Source organism: Geotrypetes seraphini, chromosome 7 (genome assembly GCF_902459505.1).
Source record: "Geotrypetes seraphini chromosome 7, aGeoSer1.1, whole genome shotgun sequence".
Classification (NCBI taxonomy): domain Eukaryota; kingdom Metazoa; phylum Chordata; class Amphibia; order Gymnophiona; family Dermophiidae; genus Geotrypetes; species Geotrypetes seraphini.
Window position 1 is genome coordinate 191,790,434 of NC_047090.1, and position 27,768 is coordinate 191,818,201.

The 27,768-nt window shown below is 40.3% G+C and overlaps 1 protein-coding gene across 3 annotated transcripts in view; it reads right to left on the reverse strand.

Annotated features, from left to right (window-relative positions):
* Window positions 1-27,768, reverse strand: part of IFT43 (intraflagellar transport 43) — a 150,164-nt gene that overhangs the window by 30,720 nt on the left and 91,676 nt on the right. For 2 of the 3 annotated variants that reach the window (XM_033951646.1, XM_033951644.1), the window contains exons 4-7: window positions 17,737-17,769; window positions 8,970-9,016; window positions 7,166-7,238; window positions 3,415-3,517 (exon numbers count right to left, since the gene is read on the reverse strand). In XM_033951646.1, the coding sequence (XP_033807537.1) occupies window positions 3,415-3,517; window positions 7,166-7,238; window positions 8,970-9,016; window positions 17,737-17,769 (256 nt within the window). The remainder of the gene's footprint in view (window positions 1-3,414; window positions 3,518-7,165; window positions 7,239-8,969; window positions 9,017-17,736; window positions 17,770-27,768) is intronic. The other variant, XM_033951645.1, reaches the window with a different exon arrangement.

The window sequence follows — 27,768 nt, forward strand, 5'->3', positions numbered from 1 at the left end:
AAAGATTGTAGAAGGTTGAATTATTGTTTCTGGTGGAATTCAGTATGTCATGTGTTTAAAATGGAAAGAGCGTTGGCAGTTCAAAAAGGATACTATAATAAATTTAAGGATGTGTGGGGGCCATTTTTAAATTATTCTAATGAATAATTTACACTTTTCCCAATTTTTAATTCTTACATGTGGATGGGGGGGGTTGGATTTCTATTAATAATATATATGAATGATAAGATATTATATTCATGTGGTATATTTTTTGTTGTATATGAAAGTGGGAGGGGGTGGGGGTTATATCTTTTTGTTGTACAATATGGTAGATTTTCAAGTGATATTGTATTCTAATTGTCTGATATTTACTGTACACTTGTTGTGAATTATAAAATGAATAAAGGATTAAAAAAAAAAAAAAAGGTGCGGCCTCCAGAATTCTACACATTATTCTAAATGAGGTCTCACCAGAGTCTTATACAGGGGCATCAATACCTCCTTTTTCCTACCTCTCCTTATGCAACCTAGCATCCTTCTAGCTTTCGCCGTCACCTTTTCAACCTGTTTGGCCACCTTAAGATCATCACATACAATCACATCCAAGTCCCGCTTTTCTGTCATGCACATAAGTTCTTCATCCCCTAAACTCTTCTGTTCCCTCTGGTTTTTGCAACCCAAATGCATGACCTTGCATTTCTTAGCATTAAATTTTAGCTGCTAAATTACAGACCATTCTTCAAGCTTCACCAGGTCTTTCTTCTTGTTATTCACCCCATCCAGCGTATCCACTCTATTGCAGGTTTTGGTATCATTCGCAAAGTGGCAAATCTTACCTGATAACCCTTCAGCAATATCATTTATAAAAATGTTAACAAGAGCAGGCCCAAGAACAGAACCTTGAGGCACACCACTGCTAACATCCCTTTCCTCTGAGCGATCTCCATTGATCACTTTCCTCTGTCGCCTTCCACTCGACCAGTTCTTGACCCAGCCCATCACTTTGGGACCCATCCTGAGGGCACTCAGTTTATTTATTAGACGTCTGTGTGGAAAACTGTCAAAGGCTTTGCTAAAATCTAAATACACCATATCTAGCGCACTCCTCTATCTAATTCTCTGGTCACCCAGTCAAAGAAATTGATCAGATTTGTCTGACAAGACCCTACTTCTAATGAATCTATGTTGCCTCCAGTTCTGTAATTCACAGGATTCCAGAAACTTGGCCATTATCTGTTTTAAAAGTGTTTCCATTAATTTGCTTACCACAGAAGTCAGACTTACCAGCATGTAATTCCCTATTTCTCCTTTACTTCCACTTTTGTGGAGAGGGACCACATCTTCCCTTCTCCAGTCCTGCGGTACCACTCCTGACTTTAGAGACTCACTGAAAAGGTCATTCAGCGGAGCTACCAGAACTTCCCTAAGTTCCTTTAGCACCCTCGGATGGCCACATTGCTTTATTTACCTTTATTTTAGCTAGCTCCTCATAAACACAACCCTCTGAAAATCGATTACGGTCTATTACTCCTCCATCCCTATTCACGTTTGTCTTCTGTGGTCCCACTTCCGGCGCTTCAGCCATGAACACAGAACAGAAATATTTGTTAAGCATTTCGGCCTTTTCTTTATCAGCTTCTACATATTCCTCCCCTTCACTTTTGAGTCTCACAATGCCACTTTTGCACTTCTTCCTATCACTAACATGTCTAAAAAATGTCTTGTCTCCATTTTATCATGTCAGCTATTTTTTCTTCCATTTGCATCTTTGCTTTCCTGACTACACGACCATCCTCTCTTAACTTTTCCAAGTAGCAGGTGTTCTTCAAGGACAGGAGGCATATATTCTCACAACCCACCCAACTCCCCTTGTTGGTGTCTTAGCTTTGTTACTGAACTGATGGTTCCACAAAACGACTTCAGGTGGGAAGGTACCGGCACTGCTTAAAAAATTTAAAGTGACAGTACACCATGGATGACATCACCTGCCATGTGAGAATGTCTATTAAGTAACCCTCTCATGGTAGTGCTAGTCTGTTATATTTTCTTTTTTTTTTTTTTATAATTCTTTATTCATTTTAAAACTTTCATCAAGTGTACAAATATTCATAATAAACACAATTAGTCTGAGCACTTGAACATCTTATCATTATAACTTATAAGTAGAAATGTAACCCTCACCCCACCCTCCCTCAAATCCCTCTATTCATTATAAGATCATATATTTGAAACCCTCCCCCCACCCAATACTAAATGGTATATAATTAATAGAAAAAATGGCATCTAATCATGACAGAAAGATGTTAATGGCTCCCATATTTTAATAAAATTTTTATAATTTCCATTCTGTACCACTATTGATCTTTCCATTCTATATATGTGACATACTGAATTCCACCAAAAATTAAAATTAAGCTTACTATGATCTTTCCAGTTATTAGTAATATGTTGGATGGCAACTCCAGTCAAAATCATTAAAAGTTTGTTGTTACACGCTGATATCTGACTCTTTTTTCTCATAGACATTCCAAATAACACAGTATTATAAGATAACGCTACGTGGTTTTCCAATAAACAATTTATTTGATCCCACTCTATTATATTTTCTAATAAAGACATTCCAAGCTGTCATCTGTTAAGTTACCACAGGGGGGTCGCACAAGTCACAGGGAACTAACCCCCCCCTAAAAAATAAAATAAAATCCAAAACAACCCATGCAAAGATTGTACCTTCCCAGCTGAAAGCAGCAACAGGAAGAGCAGTGAGGGAGGGCCAGTGGTGACAACAGTGGCTGTGCAGGCAAAAATCAAGACACATGCAGTAGAAAAACCAGACCATGGGAACTAGAGCCTTAAATTGCAAGAGTTGTGAGGATGGGATCAGTAGCAGCAGCTCAAGTGAGGGTACAGAGAGCGAAATGGGGGGCAGTGGGGAGACTAATTGGGAACAAGCTTTGGGCAGATCAGCCATTAGAGACTTTCCATTCTGCAGGGCAAACATTTTGTTAATCACTACTTTTCCTGGTACTTGGGTTGCTAAGGCTGTCACTGTTTTGTTTATTATACCTATGTGAAAAATCATTTAGCTGATGCAAAATTCTTGTGAATAATTGTCTAAAGTCATCGTATTCGCTCTTTATTCCTAATTTTTCAAGATCCTTGCAGAGTCAATGAGCTGGTTAATTCTGCTGCCAAAATCCTATGTTTTTGCTTTCAAGTACATTATATTACCTAACTAAACCACTATCGACATGGGGAGGGCAATCTATTTGGGATCCGGAAGTGGAAGTACTGAGGAAAGTTAGGTCTGGCTCTAGATATCAAAAGCAGAATGAGAGGAGGAGCTGGATGCAAGAGGGAGCTATGAACTTTTGGCTTCTGAAGGGAAGGAAAATGCCCATGAGTTCCTAGCATAGGAATAGAACGTGTTACCTCTTGGCTCCTCAGGCTCTCATTCACCAGTGTCTCCAGGGCTGCATACTTCATGAGGTCATTGTCCAGGTCTCGATATGTCATGACCCGGTTCACCTGAACACTGAAAGAGAAGGTCAGGGTGAGAAAGAGAGTCAGGATAGGTTAATCTCACTTCATTACTATTTTGCCCATCTCTGAGAGAAAAGCATAGTAAGCAGTTACTAACTTCCTTCCCTCCTCTCCTGGTAACATCTACCTATATCTCTCCAAAGTAGGCTTGAATTTAGCCACCAATGTGCTCCGATCACCTCTGATGAAAGTTGGTTATAGTAAAAAAAAAGTTCTCATGTTCTTTTTCATCTCCATTTTTAACGATGATCTTTGCACTACAATTTTGCAGATGCTGAAATGTCCTTCTTCCATCTTCTCTTCCCATCATTAGCACCTGCACGGCTGGTTTTCAGAGAGATGTAAAAGGCTAAGTAGAGACTTAAGAGATCAAATAGGTTCGTTTTATGAGTATTAGGATTTTCTATGGTATGTGTAAACCACACTGAACAGATATTCATTTTGAAGAGTGTTGTACAAAAAAAAAAATTCAACCAATAGCTAAAATGTAGCCAGTCAACTCGTGGGTTGGTTCATGGGAATAACCATATTGGGCAGACCAGTATCTCATCTTCTTGGTGGCCAAAACATTCCATGCTAGGCAGTGACTTCCCCCATATCTCTTTCAATAGCAAACTATGGACTTTTCCTCCAGGACTTGTTTAAACCTAGCTATATTCACAGCTGTTACCACATCCTCTGGCAATGAGTTCTAGAGTGAAAGAAATGTCCATATAACTTCATGGTGTGTTCCCTAGTCTTTAAAAGAATAAAAAAAACAGATTCCCTTTTACCTGTTCTACACCATTCAGTCATCTCTTTTCTAAGCTGAAGAGCTCGACTCTCTTTTGCCTTTCCTCATAGAAGAGGAGTTCCATCCCTTTTATCATTTTGGCCGCTCTTCTTTGAACCTTTTCTAATTCTGCTATACCTTTTTTTTTTAGATATGGTGACCAGAACTGAACGCAATACTCAAGGTGAGGTCGCATAGTGGAGCAATACAGAGGCATTATAATATTATTGGACTTATTTACCAGATCTTTCACAATAATTCCTAGTATTCTCTTTGCTTTTTTAGCTGCCACTGGGTGAAAGATTTCAGCATATTGTCTACAGTGACACCTAGATCTTTTTCTTGGTTACTGACTCCTAAGGTGACCCTAGCATCTGGTAATTATGCTTTGATTATTTCTCCCAATGTGCATCTGCCATCTGGATATCCAATTTTTCAATTTCCTAAGGTCTTCCTGCAATTTTTCACAGTCCTCATGTGTTTTAGCAACTCTGAATAGTTTAGTGTCATCTGCAAATTTAATTGCCTCACTTGTTCTAATTTCCAGATCATTTATAAATATGTTACATAGCACTGGTCTCAGTACAGATATCTGTGGCATTCCACTATTCCCTCTCCTCCACTGAGAAGAATGGTCATTTAACCCTACCCTTTCTTTTCTGTCCAATAACCAATTCCTAATTCACAATAGAACATTGACTCCTATCTCATGACTTTTTACTTTTCTCAGGGAGTCTCTCATGAGGAGCTTTGTCAAAAGCTTTCTGAAAATCTAGATATACTACTATATCAATTGTCTCACCTTTATCCACATGTTTATTCACACCTTCAAAGAAATCAAGCAAATTGGTGAGGCAAGACTTCCCTTGGCTGAACAAATGCTGACTCGGTCCCATTAAACCTCGTTTGTCTACATGTTCTGCAATTTTGTACTTTATAATAGTTTCCACTATCTTGCCTGGAACTGAAGTCAGGCTTACCAGTCTATAATTTCTCATATCACCCCTGGAACTCTTTTTTAAAATTGGCATTACATTGGCCACCCTCCTATCTTCCAGTACTACAGATGATCTTAACGACAGGTTATACAGATCACTAACAGCAGGATCAGCAATTTTATATCTGAATTTTTTCAGTATACTGGAGTGTATACCATCTGGCCCAGGTGATTTATCACTCTTTTATCTTGCTTATTTGGCTCAGTACATCTTCCAGGTTCACTATGATTTCTTTCAGTTCCTCCACATTTCTGGTAAAGGTAGATCCCTTACATCTTCTTCAGTAAAAAGCAAAGCAAAGAATTTGTTTAGTCTCTCCGCTGTGCCCCTTTTGCTACTTGATGATCTAACAGTCCCACGGATGCCCTCACAGACTTTCTGCTTCCAATGTACCTGAAAAAGTTGCTACTGTGTTTTTGCCTCTGTGGCAATTTCTCTTCATATTCTCTTTTAACCTTCTTTATCAATGCTTTGGCTCTTTATAGTACTATCTTAATTCCATCAAACAAATGCCTTTAAGTTTGAGTTGCCTTTCCAATAGGTGATTAGTTTCATGGCTACTGAAATTAACAAATCAAAAAAGTTGTTTATCTTGATCAGATATATATGATGAAATAACAAATGATTTCTATATTATATGGTTAACTGATAGATTCTGAGCTCCCAGGAAATCTAAATAAATAAATAAATATGTAAAATGTCAACTATTTTGTTCCAGACATCTACCCAGAATATATTTACTTTAGAACATTCATAAAGCAAATGTAAAAGAGTTCCTGGGGCTTTATGATAAGACCACCAATTCTCATTACAGTGTATAAAGGGTTGGGATAAAAATTAAAATTGCATTTCTTGAAACTGACATGGAGAAGTGGAAGGCAGAGTCTCTTCAGGAGTTGGCGGACATCTTCCACTATGCCTTTCTCTTTGAGCTTACATGGAACTAAGTCAATCATCATCATATTTAAACAGAGTCAGATGGTTGGCGCAGATTGAGATCTCTGTTTCTGGAGTTCCTCCTGAGGTTTCAGTGCCAAAGAAGATGACACTGAAACTCTGTGGTCCTAACTCAGTAAAAGCTGACCTTTTCTTTATTTCTTCAAGATGGGCTAAGAACAGGTGTTGCAGCAGATCTCGCGATGGTCATCCTCTACCTGCTATTCAGGAGAGAAAGCGAAACCACTGCCCATTCCTAGAAAAACAGACAGCATAAAATCCTCAAGTTGAAATGACAGAAGGAATAATGCAGCCTCAATGACCACAGAGGGGAAAAGATCTTTGGGGAAAAAAGGTAAGAAAATGTAGGATGATGAAAAACACAAACGCTGGGAAGAAAGAAAAAAAAATAAATCATTAAGGAACATTAAAATGAGAAAACACACATGGTAACAAATAAAACTAGCTTTAGGGAAAGGAATTGGGTCTAGTATACTGTCTTTTTTGCAGTTCACGCTCAAAGCATTTACATACAGGTACTTCAAGCATTTTCCCTGTCTGTCCCAGTGGGTTCACAATCTATCTAACATACCTAGGGCAATGGGGGCATTAAATGACTTGCCCAGGGTCACAGGGAGCAGCGCGGGGATTGAACCCACACCTGAGGGTGCTGAGGCTGTAGATTTAACCACTGCACCACAGCTCCTTTAGAGCTAAAACAGCTTGAAAACAACAGTTGCCACACCATAAAACACATCCAGGGTCTTCCCCGAAAACAAACTGATGTGCATGCTCTGCAAGTCTGGAAACCATTTCCATTTTGGCATATCAGGATGACCATGCCCTTATGTGTGATGAGAGAATTTCTGTCAATAAGCATCTCCGCTCACCTGATCCCTCTAGTGTCTCCAATTCATCTGAATCCGCTATTTACCTGGGTGGTGCAGCCACTTGCATGGCCAGGTCTTCCTCCTGAACCTCTTCCAAGTCTGGGATGACGGGAATATCTATATGGAAGGGAGATGAGATGCAGTAAGCAAGGCAGTGATCACTAGAGGCTAGGATTGCTCTCTTGTTCTAGTCTGTAATTTCCAACTACCCTGTCACTAGGGTCAACATTTGGGGATCTTAGAGTGGCCTTCATCTTTCTCCTGAAGCAGAGCTATTTCTGACAGCTCTCTCACAGATGATTGTGCATCCAGCAAAGTGGTATTTCCAGAAAGGTCAGAACCAGGAAGGAGGGGCTTCAGCACTGACAGCGTGAACACAAATGGGCCAAACTCAACCCAGGGCTCACATGGGATGCTGCTGCTTTTCTTAGGTCTTAGAAAAATATACAAGGAGAAAGGCATAAAACAGAAAAGAAGAAAGATCAGGATAGCAAAATATGGGCAGAATTAAAAAGATGTAAAGCAAGGTAACAAAGACTTTAAGATAGAGCACAAAAAGAAGGCCAGGGTGGAATTACAAGGCAATGACACTGAGGAAAAAGCAGAATTGGTTTAACCTTCACAGAAAAAACGACAACTGGTGAAGGTCTGATGAAATTTGATGGCGATGGCTTAGTAAAAAGCAACTGGAGAAATGTCTAAATAAAACCTGACTTTTTGCAGTTCCATCCCCACTTTTGGGGTTTTTGGCTCCGATCCACCATCGTTCACACAAGAACGTATTTATAAAGAACTTGCTATGGGACCAATGAGAGGATACTAAGGGAGCTTAGGCAGATTTTGGTCTAAAGAGGGCATAGGATGAAGGTGAATGGGGCCAGACTCAAGAGTAACCTGAGGAAATACATCTTCACAGAAGAGGGAAAGATTTTGTAGAATGGTCTCCAAGTGGAGACCAAGAAGGTATCTGAATTCAAGAAAGCTTGTCATCTGAGCTTAAAAATTCTTTAGCAACCATTCTGAGTCAGATTGAACTCTGTATGATTGCCTTTAAATTGAAATTAAATGCAGAAAAAAACTAAACTTTTTCTTGAAACTCCAAACCATAAGATCAAAGGAAGACATCGCAACAATACATGACACAATGAAAGTGTTCAAGGGAGTCGTACAGGACAGCCTCACCACAGTAGAAGTGGACTTGGACCAAATTTATCACCAGATCGACAAACTTAAGTGATAAATCTCCTGGACCAGATGGAATTCATCCGAGAGTCCTAAAAGAACTGAAATTTGAAATCGGAGAACTATTGCAAAAACTTGCCAACCTGTCAATCAAAAGAGGACAGATACCGGACGACTGGAAGATAGCGAACGTCACGCCGATATTTAAAAAAGGATCGAGAGGAGTGCCAGGTAACTAGAGACCTGAGAGTCTCACGTCTGTCCCTGGAAAGATGGTTGAGGCGCTGATCAAAGATAGCATAGTCCGGCACCTAGACATGCACGACCTGATGAGAGCCAGTCAACATGGGTTCAGGAAAGGGAAATCATGTTTGACGAACCTACTTCAATTTTTTGAGACAGTGAACAGACAAATTGATAGTGGAGAACCGGTGGATATTGTATACTTGGACTTTCAGAAAGCGTTCGACAAGGTTCCACTTGTAAGACTTTTCAGGAAATTACAAGGCCATGGAATAGAGGGAGATATACTAAGATGGATAGGCAAATGACTAGAGAACAGAAAACAGAGAGTGGGCATAAATGGGAAGTTCTCAGAATGGGAAAAAGTGACTAGCGGTGAAAGAAAGTCTTGTGCTAATTTTTTGTCAGGACTGCCACTCTTACCTCCCTCCTCATCAGATCCTTCCAGACTTTGCTGTCGGAATCGTTGCCTGTAGGAAGAGAAAAAGATCAAATACCAATTATGTTAAGCTGGAATGGGGATGGCTAGGAAAACAGAGAAGCAAAATAATCACAAGGAGAGGTTCCCCCTAAAACAGAAGAAAAGCAAAGTTACTCATCTGTAGCAGCCAAATATTCTCACATGTGGGTGACATCATCCATGGTACCCCAGCATAGACAGTCAAAAGTGTACTGTCACTTTAAATCTTTAAGGCTTGCAGGTGTCTTCTTGCCCAACCTTCTTGCCCAGCCATCAGTTCAGTAAAAAAGCTAAGAAGCCAACTAGGGGAGAAGGGAGAGTTGTGAGAATATCTGCCTGCTGCCCTCAGATAATAGCTTTTACAAGTGAGTAACTGTGCTTTATCCAAGGACAAGCAGACATCATATTCTCACATGTGGACTCCCTAGCTGCCAGGATCATGCATCTGAGAAGCTTGGAGGGAAGTTTACATCTAAGTAGAAAAATATATTATTAGAACTGCATGGCCGAACCGACCATTCCGTCTGGAAAGAATGTTGAGAGAGTAGTGGGACATGAAGGTATGAATTGAGGATCAAGGACTGTTAAGAGATGTCCTCAATGGGAGTGGAATATAGATGGCCCGATTCAGCTCTTGAGGCATGTAGAAATGGTGACAGGATCTCCAAGTGTGTTTGGATAGAAAGACTGTAGCAATCGACAGGAAGTTTGTGAGATTTAAGCCCTATGTGCAAAATGCAAGTGCACCCAGGTGAGAGTGTGGACTTGGAAAGAAAACAGGGAGAGCTATAGACTGGTTTAGATAAAGCTCTGATATGACCTTCAAGAGGAATTTGGAATGAGTGTGATAAAAGGAGAAGGTTGCATATGGAGGATCTGATATAAGCGTTTGAAGTACCCTGAGTCAATGAGCAGAAGTACAAATAAGGAAGACTACTTCATAATTGAGAAAGTTGAGAGATGAAGCTGCCAGTATAATATTAAGATTGCAAGGAGCAGGATGGTAGAGTCATAGAAACATGATGCAGATAAAAGCCAAATGGTCCATCCAGTCTGCATATTTTCAGTAACCATTATCTCTTCTTCTCTCTAAGAGATCCCATGTGTCTTTCCCACGCCTTCTTGCATTCAGACACAATCTCTGTCTCCACCATCAAGAATCTAGAAAGGAGAAGCGGAGATAGTCTAGAACCGATGGGAAAGTAGATCTAGAGCAGGGGTGCCCAAAAGGTCGATCACAATCAACCAGTAGATCACAAAGGTAACATGAGTCGATCGTGGAGCCGCGATAGACTCATGTTGCCTTTGTGCTCTGTTCTTCCTGCTTCCCCGATGCCAGGCCAGGCGCGTACAAGCACCAGGCCCACAAGCCTTCTCCCCAACGTCAATTCTGACATCGGAGAGGAAGTTCTGGGCCAGCCAATCGCTGCATGGCTGGCCCGGAACTTCCTCTCCGATGTAAAAATTTCCGGGGGTGGGGGGAAGGCTTGTGGGCCCAACACTTGTACATGCCATGCCTGGCCTGGTGTCAGGAAAACAGGGAGAAATCGGCGGAAGTGGCTTGGTGGGGGCAGGGAGAGAGAAAGAAAGGGGGGACAGGGAGAGAAAGAGAGAGAGAAAGAAAGAAATGGGGTACAGGGAGAAAGAAAGAAAAAGGGGGCAGGGAGAGAGAGAAAAAAGAAAGGGGAGGGGGCAGAGAGAGAGGAAGAAAAAGTTGGACTCATGGAGGGACAGAGAGAGATGTTGGATGGGGAATAGAATGAGGTCTGGAGGCAAGGAAGCATGCAGGAGGCAGAAAGAAGGGAAGAAATATTGGATGCACAGTCAGAAGGAAGTGCAACCAGAGACTCATGAAATCACCAGACAACAAAAGTAGGAAAAATGATTTTATTTTCAATTTAGTGATCAAAATGTGTCCATTTTGAGAATTTATATCTGCTATCTAAATTTTGCCCCCTTTTACTAAACCGCGATAGCCTATGAGCGTCGGGAGCTCCCTGCGCTAAAAACCACTATCACAGTTTAGTAAAAGGGAAGGGGGGTATATTTGTCTATTTTTGTATAGTTGCTACTGACACTGCATATTTTAAAGTAATATCGCCTTGACCTCTTTGAACAAAACCCCCAAATATAAATGATAACATATTCTCTGCGTACAGTGTGCTTTGTATTTTTTTTATTTTATTGGTGGTTTTTAGCCTTCTTCTTACCATCTGAAGATGGTAGTACCAATGCAGGCAACATGTAATGAGGGAGCCAATGCCAAAGCAGAAGTTGATTCAGGCATCGATGCTGAAGTACAATGAGAATCGGAATCCAGAGTCCCAGGCATATCTAATGCTTTTGATATTGCACCAAAAAACTTTCAATACTGAAGTTTCCTTGCTTTTAATGTTTGAGTCTATAAATGAGCACAAAGTTTGCAGGTGATATCCTGGTGTTTGGGCCCAAGGCACTTAACATACCAAGAGTGTGAGTCAGTTGCCAAAATGGTCCAGTTACACAGAACACACTTCTTGAACCGGTTCATAGACAACCCCGCGAAAGACAAAGGCGCGCGCCGACAACTGAGCGCAAGATGGAGGCGCGCGCCGAAGAAAATTACAGTTTTTAGGGGCTCCGACGGGGGTTTTTGTTGGGGAGCCCCCCCCCAGTTTACTTAATAGAGATCGTGCCGGCGTTGTGGGGGGTTTGGGGGGTTGTAACCCTCCACATTTTACTGTAAACTTAACTTTTTCCCTAAAAACAGGGAAAAAGTGAAGTTTTCAGTAAAATGTGGGGGGTTACAACCCCCCAAACCCTCCACAACGTGGCGCGATCTCTATTAAGTAAACTGGGGGCCCCCCCATCGGAGCCCTAAAAACAGTCATTTTCTGCGGCGCACGCCTCCACGCTGCGCTCAATTGTCTGCGCGCGCCTTTGTCCCGGCGCGCTTTTGACCTGACACCCTTGAACCTGCTAGGCACCTTTGACATCAATGGGAAAATAGCCGACACCAAGTCAAAGGACTCATGATGAAAGACCTCGAATGATAAGGGAAGTTGAAAATGTTCCCAGTGAGAAAAAAAATGTCAATGCTAGGTTGAAGGATTCTAAGATCCAAAGAGGTCAAGTAGATAGCAACCCAGAAAAGGTTGATGCTCCCAGTCTGAAAGGCTGGAGAGAGCCTGAAGAAATTCAATAAAGAAATTCAATAAAAATAAAAGCAAAATAAATTAAATGGAAAAATATGACTAAACAGAAGGGAAAAACGAATGGGAATGCACAAAAAACTATTAATTTTGACGTAGTGAGAGAAACACTATGATACAGCTTCTCAGCTCCGTGGAAACTGAGAACTGATGGTCTCGCGAGCCAATGTCAGGCAGGAAGGCACTAGCATGTGTGCCGTACAGGCGGTCTTAACAATTTAAAATGACAATATACTTTTTGACTGTCCATGCCAGGGTTCTGTGGATGACGTTACCCACATGTGAAAATATACTGCCGTAATATCAAAGTTCAAAAACAAAAATTTAAGGACATGTGTAAAAAAGGCAACAAAACTTATTGACTAATATAAAAACCCTGATATGGCCATGTTTCAGTATATACCTACACTCCAGGTTCCCGATTTGGACAAATATGTGTTAAAGTAAAAGTAAGAGGATGTTTATAAAAACAATAACATTAGAAAATGCGCATTTAAATTATTAATAAAAGAAAGAGCACAGCTACCAAACTACTGGCCTCAAGATTACGGGAACATTTCAGGTTATTCTCCTGGGTTTTAGACTTTTATTGAGAACTGAGAGGCAAAATCACTTTTTAATATTTCACTTCTGTTTAAGAGCTTTATATTATACTACCAGTTCCATACTTCTGTTCCAATAGTAGTTCACATTTCCTAACTGGTCCAACCTAGTACCGGGATCAATACAGCAGAATCTAAACCTAGCTCACTAATGCCTGAGTTCTTAGCCCTTGAGTATAAGGTATCTATTTCCCATAAAGCTGAAGGCTCCCAATTTCTTTTCAAACTCTTAGTCATTACCCATCAGGATTCCTACTCTGAGTTGCTTTCCTTTTTGTTATATTCACCCACTCGCTCCCCTCTGTCCTCACAACAATCTCACTCCCAGGTATCTTTAGATTGCAAATAAATAAAATCACAGAATAAATATACATCTTCACAAAATAATAACACACAAGTTAATAAACAATACAAAATGGAAATTATAAAAGGTTTAATGAAATATGGGGGCCATTGACATTGTTTTGTAATGAATAAACACCATTTTATTAACATTATTTATGATTGGAAGGGAAAGGGGAGGGTTTATATAAATGAAAAAAAAAAAAAAATGTAAAAAAAGAAATATGACAAAGATTGATTCAATTAAATAATTGTATGGAAAGGGAGGAGGGAAGAAGGGTTTAGATATATATACCTTTGTTATGATCTTGATAGATTTATCAAGTGATGTTAGTAAATCTATGTATTACTTATATTGTACACTTGTTGAAAGTTTAAAAATGAATAAAGAATTATAAAAAAAAGAAATTTATGTTGTACATACTCATTTAAAGGAGACCTCAAAAAATCTTTACCTCGTATACATCGACAATATCCCTCTTAAATCAACTCCAACAACCAAAATATTAGGTATTCTTATTGATAATAAACTTTCATTTTGTCCTCAAAACTGTTTTTATAAACTTAGAATGATTAGATCTTTGGTCCCCCTTCTTGACGCAAATTCTCTTAATGTTTTAATTCATTCTCTTGTAATTTCTAAGATTGATTACTGTAACGCATTATATAAAGGGCTGTGTCTAAAAGATATAAAATGTCTTCAACTCATACAAAACACAGCTATTAAAATTATTTTGGGCTCTAAAAAATTTGATCACGTCACCTCTTTGTTACAAAAAGCTCACTGGTTGCCTGTCTTACATAGGATTACCTATAACAGTGTTCTTCAACCTTCTGACACCTATGGACCGGTGGAAATAAAATAATTATTTAACGGACCAGCAGTTGAAGAACACTGGGCTAAGTCGTGCCCATCTCCACTCAATCTCCGCCCCAGACCCCGCCCCCATAATAGTACTAATTGTAACACCATTTTTTCCATTCATTTTTCATATATACACACAATATAATTGTATTAACAACTCATAACGGTTAACCACAAAATTAAAATACAAAAAGCACACTGTATGCTTTTCACCATTCATTCCTATCAGAAACAGATAACCCCATGCAAATGCAGGACCAAAAACTAAAAGTACTAATATTTACAAACAAACCCTAAGATGCAAGACTCTGCAAGCAGTACAACCCCAGAGGAAAAGAAACAAATGTATTTCTTCCTGAACAGACAAATCAATCACTAAATAAAAGCATTCCCCCCTACCGTTGTTGTCTCTCTCCCTCCATGTACCTTGCCTTCTAGCCTGCCCCCCGGTGTTATCTTTGGGCCGGTTCACTGTGCGATCAATGCAGCATCTTTGGGCCGGCTCCCTGAGTGCTGCATTGCACAAAGCTGTGGGCAGCGTCCCGCGCCTCATCTGGAAGCCTCCCCTCTGACGTTGCAACATCAGAGAGAAGGCTTCCGGTTCAGGCGCAGGCCACGTATAGGAGCCTTTTCCCACGGCTTTCTGCATTGCAGCACTCAGGGAGCCGGCCCAAAGACGCCGCGTTGATCGCACCATGGACTGGCGGTTGAAGAACGCTGTCTTGGGCCCTGTGGACCGCCAGAAAATTTCTGTGGACCGGCACCAGTCCATGGACCGGTGGTTGAAGAACAATGACCTATAAAACAGCCCTCTTGACTTTTAAAACTATGCAAACTAATACCCTGGCGTTCATAGACAGACTACTGATCCCTTATGACCCTCCCAGAATTTTAAGATCAGCCTCACAGCATCCCTTAACGTCCCATCCCTAAAGATCTTAGTCACCGCCCCTTTAATTTGGAACTCTCTCCCTCTATACCTCAGAGCTGAACAAAACTTGCAGAAACGGAAAAGCAGCCTAAAATGCTTACTTTTTAAAGATGCCTATAACTGATTTTTTAACACACGTATTTACTTAACTTATCCCCCTTTTCTACTGTATTTCCCTTTTATGCACTCTTTCTAAGAAATTGTAGTTCTCTCCTTTTTCCCTAATGTTTCTATGTCATAAGTTTGTTTAGTACATTTGTAAGTTTGTTTGTTTAGTACATTTATGTCTGATTATTTAAAATGTTTGTCTCCCAGCTATTTTTAATCACTATGTACAACGCTTTGGATAAGCGTTTAATCAAAAATTTAAATAAACTATGAATCCACAGGCTTAATCATGATAGGGAGCTACATCCACAACAGTTTTTAAATTTACATAAAAAAGGGTTACTCAGAGGGTGTCTGGAAGAAGTAGGAAAGCAGTGGGCAGAACTGAAAGGAGCTATTATAAGGGCAACAAACCATTATGGGAGTGACAGTATGTGATGCTCTTATGGTGACAAAACAGGTTGAAAAGGTGACAACAAAAGCTAGAAGGATGCTAGGATGCATAGGGAGATAAAAAAAAGGATGGAGTTGTTCCAGAGGAAGGCTACTAAAATGGTCAGTGGTCTTCGTCATAAGGTGTATGAGGCAGACTTAAAGATCTCAATATGTATATTTTGGAGGAAAGGTGGAAGAAGGGAGATAAGTATTTCAACGTATCTATCCTATGAGGCGAGTCTCTTTCATTTGAAAGGAAGGTCTGGAATGAAAGGGTGTGAGATGAAGTTAACAGGTGAACGACTCAGAAGTAATCTAAGGAAACACTTTTTTACAGAAAGGGTGGTAGATGTGTGGAATAGACTCCCGATGGAGATGAAAATTGTTTCTGAATTTTAGATCGCATGGAATAGGCATGTGGGATCTCTTAGGGAGAGGAGGAGATAGTGGAAGCTGCAGATGGGCAGTCAGATTGGCCATTTGGCCTTTATCTGCCATCATGTTTCTATGTTTTCCCTTCTATAAAACTCTTATAAAGATTTTTGGTGGACAAAGATTGTGATCTTTTTTAGTTGTTCAAACTCTTTGAAATAGCCTGTTTGTTTTGCATTGAATTTTTTGGTTTCTGTAACTTAAAATATTTTTGTCTTATTACATTACATTAGTGTCTTTTATTCCGCCAATACCGTTCGGTTCTAGGTGGATTACATAAGAGGTGATCTGGACATACCCAATAAAATTACAAGATAGATTATTAGGATCTGGGTATAGATTGAAAAGGTCAGTTAGATCATTTGCTAGATTTGACAAATTTCCTGAATAACACGGTTTTTAATTCTTTCCTGAAGGTTTTGTAGTTGGGTGTTGTGATCAGCAGGTTGGAGAGTTTCGCTGCTTGGGTGGCAAGTAGGCTGTCGTACATTTTCTTGCGTAGTTTGCCTTTGATTGGGGGGTGAGTAAAAGGTGCCTGTGTTCTCCTAAGTCTGGATGTGTTGTTCTGTGTCAGGTAATCGTTCAGGTAGGTTGGTCCATCGCCACTTAAGGCTTTGAATAGTGTGCAGTAGAATTTGTAATGTATACTTGCTTGTACTGGGAGCCAGTGCGTGTCTAGGTAGGCGGAAGTAATGTGGTCATATTTTTTCAGCAAGTATATCAGTCTGAGAGCTGTATTTTGCACTGTTTGTAATTGTTTTATCATGATGGCGGGGCATGGTAGGTGTAGGATGTTGCAGTAGTCTAGAGGTCCCAAGACTAGGGACTGGACCAGGAGTCTGAACTGAATTTAATAAATGGAATTGATGAAAATTTAATAAAGGCTTAAGCTACAGTAGAGGTTTCTACCATGGTCTGGGCTGTTAAATGCTCCGACTCTCTCTGATGTTCATAGGAATTCTATGAGCATCAGAGCACCATTGGAGCATTTAGTTCTCCAGGCCATGGTAGAAACCTTTACTGTGGCTAAAAGAAGGTGGGGAGGGGGGAGTATTACTGTAAGCAATCTTTTATAAATTCCCAAAAATTGTGTAGAGAATTATATTCAAGTTCACCAACAAAATTCCACATTGCTTAAAAGGAGGTTCACCATTTTGAAGGCCCAAAAATGGGGTGACGCCTTGTTTGAGCACGGTCGAGAACATACATAATTGTGGAATAGAGGTGGTAGACTTGAATATAGTACTCTACACAATTTTGGAAAATTTATAAAAGCTAAGTATAACCATAAGTGATTATTTGCAGTTAATCTTTTTCATGAAAATTTGTGTGGCCCTTTATCATGATTAAGCTTATGGGATGTATATACCGTAATTGCTCTTTAATGAGTATCCACAACAAATTTCTTTCTGTCAAGCATTTTCTGGATTGTGTGGTATTATTTTGTGAATATGTACATTTTTCTGTGATTTTATTTATTTACTTTGTTAGATTTTAAACCGATTCTATCTTTATATTTGATCATAAGAAATTTAGACCACTCCATAAAACCAATTCATTTACCTTTGGTTAAATGTTGGTTATCACTCACTCTGCAGCTTCCAGCAATATGTCTTGTCCTGTAGAACATCATCCCCCTTCTTATTACTATTATCTAATTATTATTATTATTTTATCATTGTCTACCATAGGCCTCTTTTTATGTTTTGCCACCTATTCCTTCCTGAATTTGACATATGAACCACTCAGATTTCTTATTATTGGCTTTGTGGTATATCAAATAAAGCTGAAATGCCAAAGAGATACAGTTATGGTCCAACATACTCTTCCAGCTCCTCTGCAGCTTTCTTTATTGTTCTGAAAGAAAAAAGAGAGTTAGAACCGAGTTAGCCATTTGCTCAATCTTCCCATGACTCTGGTGACCACAGGATTAATTCTACCTTAATGCTCATCTGTAACTGACCACATACGGTAATCAAGGTTTATTTTTAAAAAAAAAAACCCAAAAAAGTTTCCAAGTTTATTTAAAAATTTGATTTGATTGCAAAATCATAATCCAATGTGATTTACAAATAATAATAAAATCAGGGTAAGAGAAAAAAAACACATTGATTAAACCAGACAATTAATACAACTTTTGACAGAACAGACACAAGAGGAAAAAAAAAAGTATTAAATACAATTCATAAACAAATAAAAAGGGCATATGAAACAATAGGATGGGAAAAGGTTGCCCGCTCAGTTTTCACTTAATAACACTATTAGTCCGCTGTCAGTATCTTGATTATATAGAATTCAAATAACTCAGTTAAAGGTGTCCTTAAAAAGACTTTAAAACTTACTAAGTAATTTGTCTTCCCTTATATTGATTGGGAGTGAATTCCAGATTTGAGGGGCCATGACAGAAAAGATCGTGTCCCTCCTTGAATAAATGAGTCTTGGGGCTCATTTTATCAGCTGTGCTAGACCCTACCGCCTCCTCTTGAGCAGGCGGTAGTTTTTGGCCAGCTCAGTAGTCGCATGATTTAACCCCGCTAGCGCGGCTTAGAAAAAGAAGGGACTAAGAGGAGAGACTTTTCTTCAGATCTTAAAGATTTTGTAGGAATATAAGGAATTAGAAGCCTTTGTTTGTTAATGTTTTGTGTGTAAGTAATGCTATTTTATATGCAATTCTATGATTTACAGGTAACCAGTAAGGCTTTTCCTTTACTAGGGGAGTCACATGATCAAATTTTTTTCTTTTGGTAATTATTTTTATTGCAGTGTTTTGAAGGGTTTGCAATCTACGTATTTCTTTTAAGGTTATTCCCTTGTACAAAGCATTACAGTAGTCAATTTTTGATATGACTAACAAGTGTATTAAAATATTCAGTGATGATTCATCAAGAAATGCGGATAATGATCTAATCAACCTTAATCTATAAAAACAGTTTCTAACAAGTGAACTTATTTGATCATGATAATTCAATTTCTGGTCCAAAATGACCCCGAATATCTTTACCTTAGTGACTTCCTTAGTTATGTTTATGCAGACTCCTAATTTCTGTCCCTCCCTACATGGAAATAGCATAACCTCTGTTTTAGATGTGTTAAGAGGCAGCTTATTATCATGTAACTATTTGGATATTTTGACAATTTCAACCAGATTCAGATGTCTGACTGAAATTGAACAATGGAGAACCAACTTTAAACTGAAACTAAATACAGAAAAGACAAAAGTTTTCTTGGCAAGCCCAAAGGTCAAAATTACCAGAACATCGATACATCTAAATCAGGGATGTCAAAGTCCCTCCTCGAGGGCCGCAATCCAGTCTGGTTTTCAGGATTTCTCCAATGAATATGCATGAGATCTATTAGCATACAATGAAAGCAGTGCATGCAAATAGATCTCATGCATATTCATTGGGGAAATCCTGAAAATCTGACTGGATTGTGGCCCTAGAGGAGGGACTTTGACACCCCTGATTTAAATGGTCACGAATACCCAATTTCTAAAACTATAAAAATACTAGGAATCGCACTAGACACACATCTAAATACGGTTGAACACACGAATATAGTGGTGAAGAAGTGCTTTAGCGCACTGTGGAAATTAAGGACCATTAAAAAATACTTTGACCCTACATCTTTTAGATTACTGATGCAATCTTTGGTTCTATCAATACTGGACTACTGCAATATCATTTATCTGGGTATACCTAAGAAAACAATATGAAAATTAAGAATAGTACAGAACAAGGCAGTTCGCTTGATATACGGATTGAAGAAGAGCGACCACATTAGTCCCTACCACAGATTGTTACACTGGTTGCCAATGGAGGCACGAATAATGTTCAAGTTTGCTTGCATTTGCTTCAAGCAGGCCTGGGTACTAGCGCCTTCCTATCTTTTACCACATTTTGCGCTACACAACCCCACACGGTCAACCAGAAACTGTAACATATTTGCATATCCAAGGATCACCAGCTGTAAATACAAGTCCTTTCTGGACAGGTCTTTCATGTTCCAAGCAAGCAAACAGCAGTCTTGGCTGGGTAACTACATCAAAGGTGCCTTTTGGAGAGTAATCAAAACTGTACTGTTTGACAGATTTATCTCCTAAATAGAAGCCACACTAAATTGATATTATCCTTTCTTGTCTAATATGTTATACTTTCACTAATTGTATTTTGTAATTCGCTGACTGACCAGCTCTCTTCGGTGTGAACCGCCTAGAAGTCATCTGACTATGGCAGTATAGAAGAATAAAGTTATTATTATTAAATATACCATCTCCTGCAATTCCTGATTGAAACCCTCATACAACTATGCTGAGGTATTTTTGTGCAAATGCATTCTTCTTATACTATAATAATTCACCTGTTGCTGAAATTGCTAAGGAATCTGTGCTCTGAATTTCTCTGGGTCTTACTGATAAAAGCAATTTACTGTAGAAGTCCAAGAATAGGCAGACCCTAAGCTCAGACATATTTACACATAACAGCTCTCTGGCACCCAGAACGATACAAATTGTACATTGCCAGAGAAGAAACATTTCCTAACAGAAAGGAGTAATTAGATCCTGACTGCTCATTTTTTCCGTTAAGTCCCACCAGACCAGAACCTGTGGGTCATGCCCAATGACTAACGAATGGAAACAGTCGTGTGCTTCAAATGACAAAATTGTTCTACTAATAATACTGATGATAACATATCACTGATAACAAAAACTGAAAACTTAAAACAGTTAAATAAAACTGAAGGTTAAACCTGAAGGGAGTTTGTTGATTAAAGAGTGAAAAGAATAATACTGTATTAAAGTACACTAACTGGAAATATATTAGAGGGCCTTTGGATTGGTCTGGTGAAACTAAAGGAAAGAAAATGAGCAAATAAGACTTAAATTTCTCTTTCCCTTTACATTCTCACCAGATCAGTCCAGAGCCCTTGGGATGTATCAAAGCAGTTCCCAAGATAGAGGATTACTGCACAGGTCCTAGACCTGTTGGGCCACCGCGTGAGCGGACTGCTGGGCACGATGGACCTCAGGTCTGACCCAGTAGAGGCATTTCTTATGTTCAAAATCTCTGCCTGAATAAATTTTGGTTCCAAATGTTGTATCCTTTGTAAGAAGGAATTGGAAGGATTGTTTGCAACTCCTCCCACTAGATTCAAACATCTTTAGTAGAAGGTTTTCAAACCTTAGGATGATCTTTACCTAGATAGTTGACCCGTTCCTCCTTTTCCCCTACTTAACGGTTCTCTGGTCATTTCCCCCACTTGTTCTCCCTTCCCTTAATTTCTCTCAACTTGTACTTCTCTAATCTTTTGTAAACCGCATAAAACTTAACGGTACTGCGGTATATAAACTGTTATTTATTATTATTATCTTTCTTTTAAAATTAAATACTGTATATAGCAATGAAATATTACTTCAGCTCAGAGGCAATGGTAGTTTTAGAAGCCGATTCACCTTACCTGAAGCCTGCAAAGAGAAAAATAAAATCTGCCAAACCTTGGAAACTAGAAGCGCATTGAATTGACCAACTAAATGCCAGGTCAGCAAATAACTTAGGCGGCATATAAAAGACCTCACAGATAAAAACGGGGACATCGTCCAAATTACTGACAATGAGAGCTACACTAGATATATGTCCCTTAGGCTTTCAAGTTTTAGCAGGCTCCCGTACCTACAAAAAGGAGGAAGAATGACAGCCATTTCCTGCCCATGTCCAAGGCATTCTCGATCTCAATATGGGTCACATTAAGAAAAAAACATGCACCGTTAAGGATATCTATGGCAAATTGTAACCTGGAAACTATATAATATGTATGTTTAACCTGTAAGCTGTTCTGAGCTCTTTGGGGACAACGGGCTAGAAAACAAATTAAATCAATAAATAACCAACATTCAGCCAAAGTAACGATCTGACCTACCTGAAATGAGGAAGAAAGGACAGAATTGTGTAACTTCAGAGAAAACGTTTAGCTCAACATTCGCTTAGGAGATCAAAGGATGGAAGTCCCAGTACCTTAAGCAGCAGAAGCAAACAGCATTCAGGAGAGGAGAAACGGCTACTGCTATTTGGATTCCAACATGAAGAAGAAAACTGCCTCCTCTGCATAGCATTCAAAAAGCACGGCAAAGGCACACTCAGATATGTTTGGCAAAAGCGCAAGCGGAACAGCAAATGGAGTGAAAGGAGGAAGGCAAAACATAGAAAGAAGCTGGAGACTAACTTGCTAAACAAATCCTTCTGCTCTGGGTTTGCCATTGGACAGGAGCTCAGAGAGGTTCTGCTGGATCCTCTTACAAATTGATTTAATAACTCCTTAGAGACGGGAGGTTCCACAGGATTGCAAAGATGAAGTGGGAAACCACAGGCCAGTTGTTGGAACAATAAAGGAAAGGATAGTGAATTTCCTAAAATCCAATGAGTTACAAGATCTAAAGCAACATGGCTTTAATAAAGGTAAATCATGCCAAACAAACCTGATTGAATATTTTAACTGGGCGACCAGAGAATTGATCAAGGTAGTGTATTAGATTTAATTTACTTAGATTTTAGCAAAGCCTTTGACATGGTTTCTTTTTTTTTTTAAATTCAATTTTCTACATCGTTCTTCCAGGGGAGCTTAGAATAGTTTACATGAATCTATTCAGGTGCTCACGCATTTTTCCCTGTCTGTCCTGGGGGACTCACAATCTATCTAATGTATCGGGGGCAATGGGGGGATTAAGTGACTTGCCCAGGGTCACAAGGAGCAGTGTGGGATTTGAACCCACAACCTCAGGGTGCTGAGGCTGTAGCTTTAACCACTGCACCACTCTAAAAACCATAATGTAGTAAAAGTGAGCCAAGTCTAGGACAATGAAGCCATTGTGACATCACTGATGATGTTGGCTCTTAGGCATTGGTGGAATGAGGCATTATGATGTCACAATACCAGATCTGGTTATCAGAGGCTGACACTTTTCACACTATCTATCTATTCAATTTTCTATACCGTTCTCCCAGAGGAGCTCAGAACGGTTTACATGAATTTATTCAGGTACTCAAGCTTTTTTCCCTGTCTGTCCCAGTGGGCTCACAATCTATCTAATGTACCTGGGGGCAATGGGGGGATTAAGCGACTTGCCCAGGGTCACAAGGAGCTCTTGAATAAACTTGATGAGCAGAATTTAGGACCCAAAGTAGTGAACTGGATTAGAAACTGGTTGACAGAAGTCAAAGGGTGGTGGTTAATGGAATTTGTTCAGAGGAAGGAAAGGTGAGTACTGGAGTGCCACAAGGATCGGTGTTGGGTCAGAATCTGTTCAATATATTTGTGAGTGACATTGCTAAAGGGTTACGTTTGCTCTTTTGCGGATGATACCAAGAATTATAACAGAGTGGACACCCCAAAAGGATCTGCAAAAGTTAGAAAAGTGGTCTGTTTGGCAACTAAAATTCAATGCAAAGAAGTGCAGATTAATGCACTTGAGGAACAGAAATCTGAGAGAACTGAAAATGCTGAGAGGTTGATATGCAAAGATGGGGAGAGGAACCTTGGGGTGATAGTGTCTGAAGGCAAAGAACAGTGCTTCAAAGCGATGGCTTTGGCCAGAAGGATGCTGGACTGCATAGAAAGAAGGATAATCAGCTGAATGATGTCCCTGTACAGATCACTGATAAGGCCCCACCTGAAGCATTGTGTTCAGTTTTAGAGGTCATATCTGGATAAGGATGTAAAAAGACTTGAAATGGTCCAGAAAAAAAGTGATGAAAATGGTATGGGGTTTGCGCCAAAAGATGTAGAAGAAAAGATACTCTAGAGCAGTGTTTTTCAACCTTTTTTGGGCAAAGGCACACTTGTTTCATGAAAAAAATCACGAGGCACACCACCATTAGAAAATGTTAAAAAATTTAACTCTGTGCCTATATTGACTATATATAAAGTAATTCTCTTGAATAGGAATCAAATAAACACAAAGAAAGTATTTTATAATGCTGCCACCGCCAACAACACCGTTGGCGGCGGTGGCACTCAATGGCTACAGAGCCGCAGTTTGCCGGCCTAGGGACAACACTGGAGGGTGGCCAGCTGTGCACCCCCTTGGGACGTAAACCCGGGGTGGGGCAGACCTTCCCCCCCCCACCCTGGTATGCCACTATCTGTACCTCACTCCCTCCCTATGACCAAAAATTCTCCTTTCTTCTATTCCCCGTGTACACAACCATCTCTTTCCCTCCCTTCCTCTCTCCAAAGTCCATGCCTTCTGTGTCCAAACACTCATTCCCTCCCCCACCTCAGCATCTCTTTCCCTCCCTTCCTCTCTCCCAAGTCCATTTCTTCTGTGTCCAAAAACGCATTCCCTCCCCCACCTCAGCATCTCTTTCCCTCCCTTCCTCTCTCCCAAGTCCATGCCTTCTGTGTCCAAAAACCCATTCCCTCCCCCACCTCAGCATCTCTTTCCCTCCCTTCCTCTCTCCCAAGTTCATGCCTTGTGTCCAAAACGCACTCCCTCCCCCCTTTTGTGTTCCGTGTTTGCCTCCCAGCCCATCTTTGCAACTTTCTCAGCAAAACGAAGCTCAAGCCGCAAGGCTTGTCTTCTGCTTCCTGCCTGCCCTGCCGCGCACAAATAGCCGAACGGAAGTATTCTCCGACGTCAGCGCTGACGTCGGAGGGCAGGCTTTGCTTAAGCCCTCCCTCCGACGTCAGCGCTGACATCGGGGAACGCTTGCGATCGGCTATATGTTAGCTGCAGGGCAGGTAGGAACAGAAGACGAGCCTCGCGGCTCGAGATGTATTGAACTCCGCGGGTCCCCCGTCCAGCTCTCTCCTGTCCACGTGGGGCGGACCGCCCCTCTCCCTAGACTGGTGGTACTGCCCTGATGGCGGCCCTGACAGTACGGCACACCAGGCAACATCTCGCGGCACACTAGTGTGCCGCGGAACAGCGGTTGAAAAACACTGCTCTAGAGAAGAGGAGAGACAGGGGAGATATGATACAGATGCTTCAATACTTGAAAGATATTAATATAGAAACAAATCTTTTCCACAGAAAGGAAAATGGTAAAACTTGAGGGCATAAATTGAGGTTGCAGGGTGGCAGAAGTAGGAGGACTGTGAGGAATTTATTTTCTGCAGAGAAGGTGGTGGATGCCTGGAATGCCCTCCCAAGGAAGGTGGTGGAGATGAAAACGGTGACAGAGTTCAAAAAAGCGTGGGATGAACACAGATGATCTCTAATTAGAAAATGAATGGTATAAAACAAACTGGTTTAGTTTAGGATGAGCTGGGGAGGTCTTTGATGGCAACTCCAGCAGTGGGAACCTAAAGATAGTCCTGTGTGGACTTCTATGGTCTATTGCCCAGAAATATTAAAGACAAGACAATTTAAACATGAATGTATATGTGTGACTGGGCAGACTGGATGGACCATATATTAGAAGCTTCTATACTGCTAATGACTGGGGAGTCAATTCAGAGTGCTTTTCATGAGCTTCAGTAAAGGTGTTACAATACGTGAGCTAAATATATGTATATCTTACATATTTAAGAGACAGTTTTTTTGCAGCAGAATCTCTTTTTATTGGGAAATCTGAAGATGTTGAAACGTGTCAGACAGATTAAGGTGACTAACCAAAACCTCTGTAAGAGAACTGTGGCAGAGAGAGAGTTAACTTCTGAAGCACTGAACTTAACATTGGCAGACTGGACTAAATACTGCCATTGATCCATGTGGCCAGGGCTGCAGAAATGGCTCCAGACCTTCACAGCCCATCTTCTTCTGGTAAGCAAAAAAAAAAAAAAAGCACAGAACCTTGTTGCCGGTGGGAATTGTTATGAATAGCCATTCCCCCCCAATTCTGGCTATGCCTTTCCACTTCAAACTTTGATTGGATCGGTGTGGTTGCTCCAACCGTAAGGAACATCCTTCGTTCATACATATGGAAAGAGCCACCTTCGTTTGATCGGGCGGTTGTGGTGATTCCGGTAGCAACTGTCCTCATTTTTTTCTAACACTCCCATTATTCCTAATGTCTCTCAGCGCTGAAGTTAATTTTGTGGCATTGTTTCTTATGCTGCAGTAATACATTTGTAAAGGATGGGTAGTATATCAGAGGGCCACCGCGTGAGCGGACTGCTGGGCATGATGGACCACTAGTCTGACTCAGCATTAGCAATTCTTATGTTCTTATATTAAAAAGTGCTCACTGGCTACCTATCCATCACCGTATCACTTACAAAATTGCTTTAATCTCTTTCAAAACCATGAAAACCAAGTATCTGATTCCACATGATCCTCCAAGAACCTTAAGAGCTGCATCACAGCATCTTCTTCATGTCCCATCCCTAAAAATTATTAGTACCCGTATGGCTTCTTCTTTTGCAACAATAGCCCCAACAATATGGAATTCGTTACCTGAACAGAATTTGGATAAATTCAAGGGTGGCCTCAAAAGCTTTTTATTTAAAGACACATATGACTCTTAATTGGTCTAAGGGACTTTTCTAACTCATTTTCTATACAAAAATTTATTTTTTCCTTTTCCCTATGTTATTATCAATTGTTCTCTCTTTCAAATTATATTTCTCCCCACTATCCTACTGTTTCATGTAAGTAATGTTATGTCATTAATAATTTCTTAACTGGACCCCTTTTTAAATTTTTTATTGTAAAACGCTTAGAATTTATGATTTTTAATAAACTTGAAACTACTTGTTAGATTTGCATAATTACAGTGCAAGATTTTACAAGTTTTTCTTACATGACGCATACTGGTTCTGTACCAATATACATGTCTTTGTAGTCCATGGGTCAAGGGCAGGTGTTTAAGTGAAGAGGTATGCTTTTATTGCTTTTCTAAAGCTGAGGAGTCCTTCAAGGGATCCGATCTGTGGGGGTAGTTGATTCTTGTGGCTCGGTATGAAGTGGGAACAGGGCTGTCGGCTGGTGGTTTGCAGTCGAAGGGCACGACCAGGGGGTGTTTTGAGGCATATTTCATCCTGGGAGCGGAGGGACCGGTTCGGCACGTATGAAGGAAGCTTAGCCATCACGCAGCTCGACACCATGTTGTGTATGGATTTGAACGCTAGCATCAGGCCCTTGTAGACACAACATTTGACTATGGGCAGCCAGTGAGCCAATGCTAGAGCCTGAGAGACAGGGTTGCGGGCACTGAGGTTTTTCAGAAGCCTGATCGCTGCATTTTGAACATGCTGGAGACGTCTTACATTCTTCGCTGCGAGACTGCTGAATAGCGCATTGCAGTAATCCATGCGGAAGAGTACTAAGTAAGGCATAGAGTAGTTGGACGAAGTCAGACTCTGAAAAGTAGTAGTTGTTGCAGGTAGGAAAATGAGGAAGATACCACCTGAGAGATATGGTTGGAAAGTGGCAGGTTGCAATCAAGGAGTATTCCTAGGCTGCACACTTGGTCTTTTGCAGTTAGAGTACTTGAGTCCCAATGCAGCAAGGGATGGGAGAGGATGCAGTGTTCTTTGCAGATCCAAAGGAGTTCTGTCTTGGAGGTATTTAGTTGTAATTTGTTGACGGACATCCAGTTTTTGATTTCTGAGAAGCATGTTAGGAGTTTCGCAATCTGTGCATAACGGGATTCGCATAGTGGTAGGTATAGCTGGATGTCATCCAAGAAGGAGTGAATTTGTATTTGATATTTATGGGCTATGTCTAAAACAGATCTAATGTAGAGAAACATAGAAACATAGAAGATGACGGCAGATAAGGGCCATAGCCCATTAGGTCTGCCCACTCTACAAAGCCACCCCCAAGTCTACTATCCTAGGGATCCCACTCCTGGTGACAGGTTCCCTTGGCTTAACACTCTAAGGGATCCCACATGGGCATCCCATTTGCTCTTAAATTCT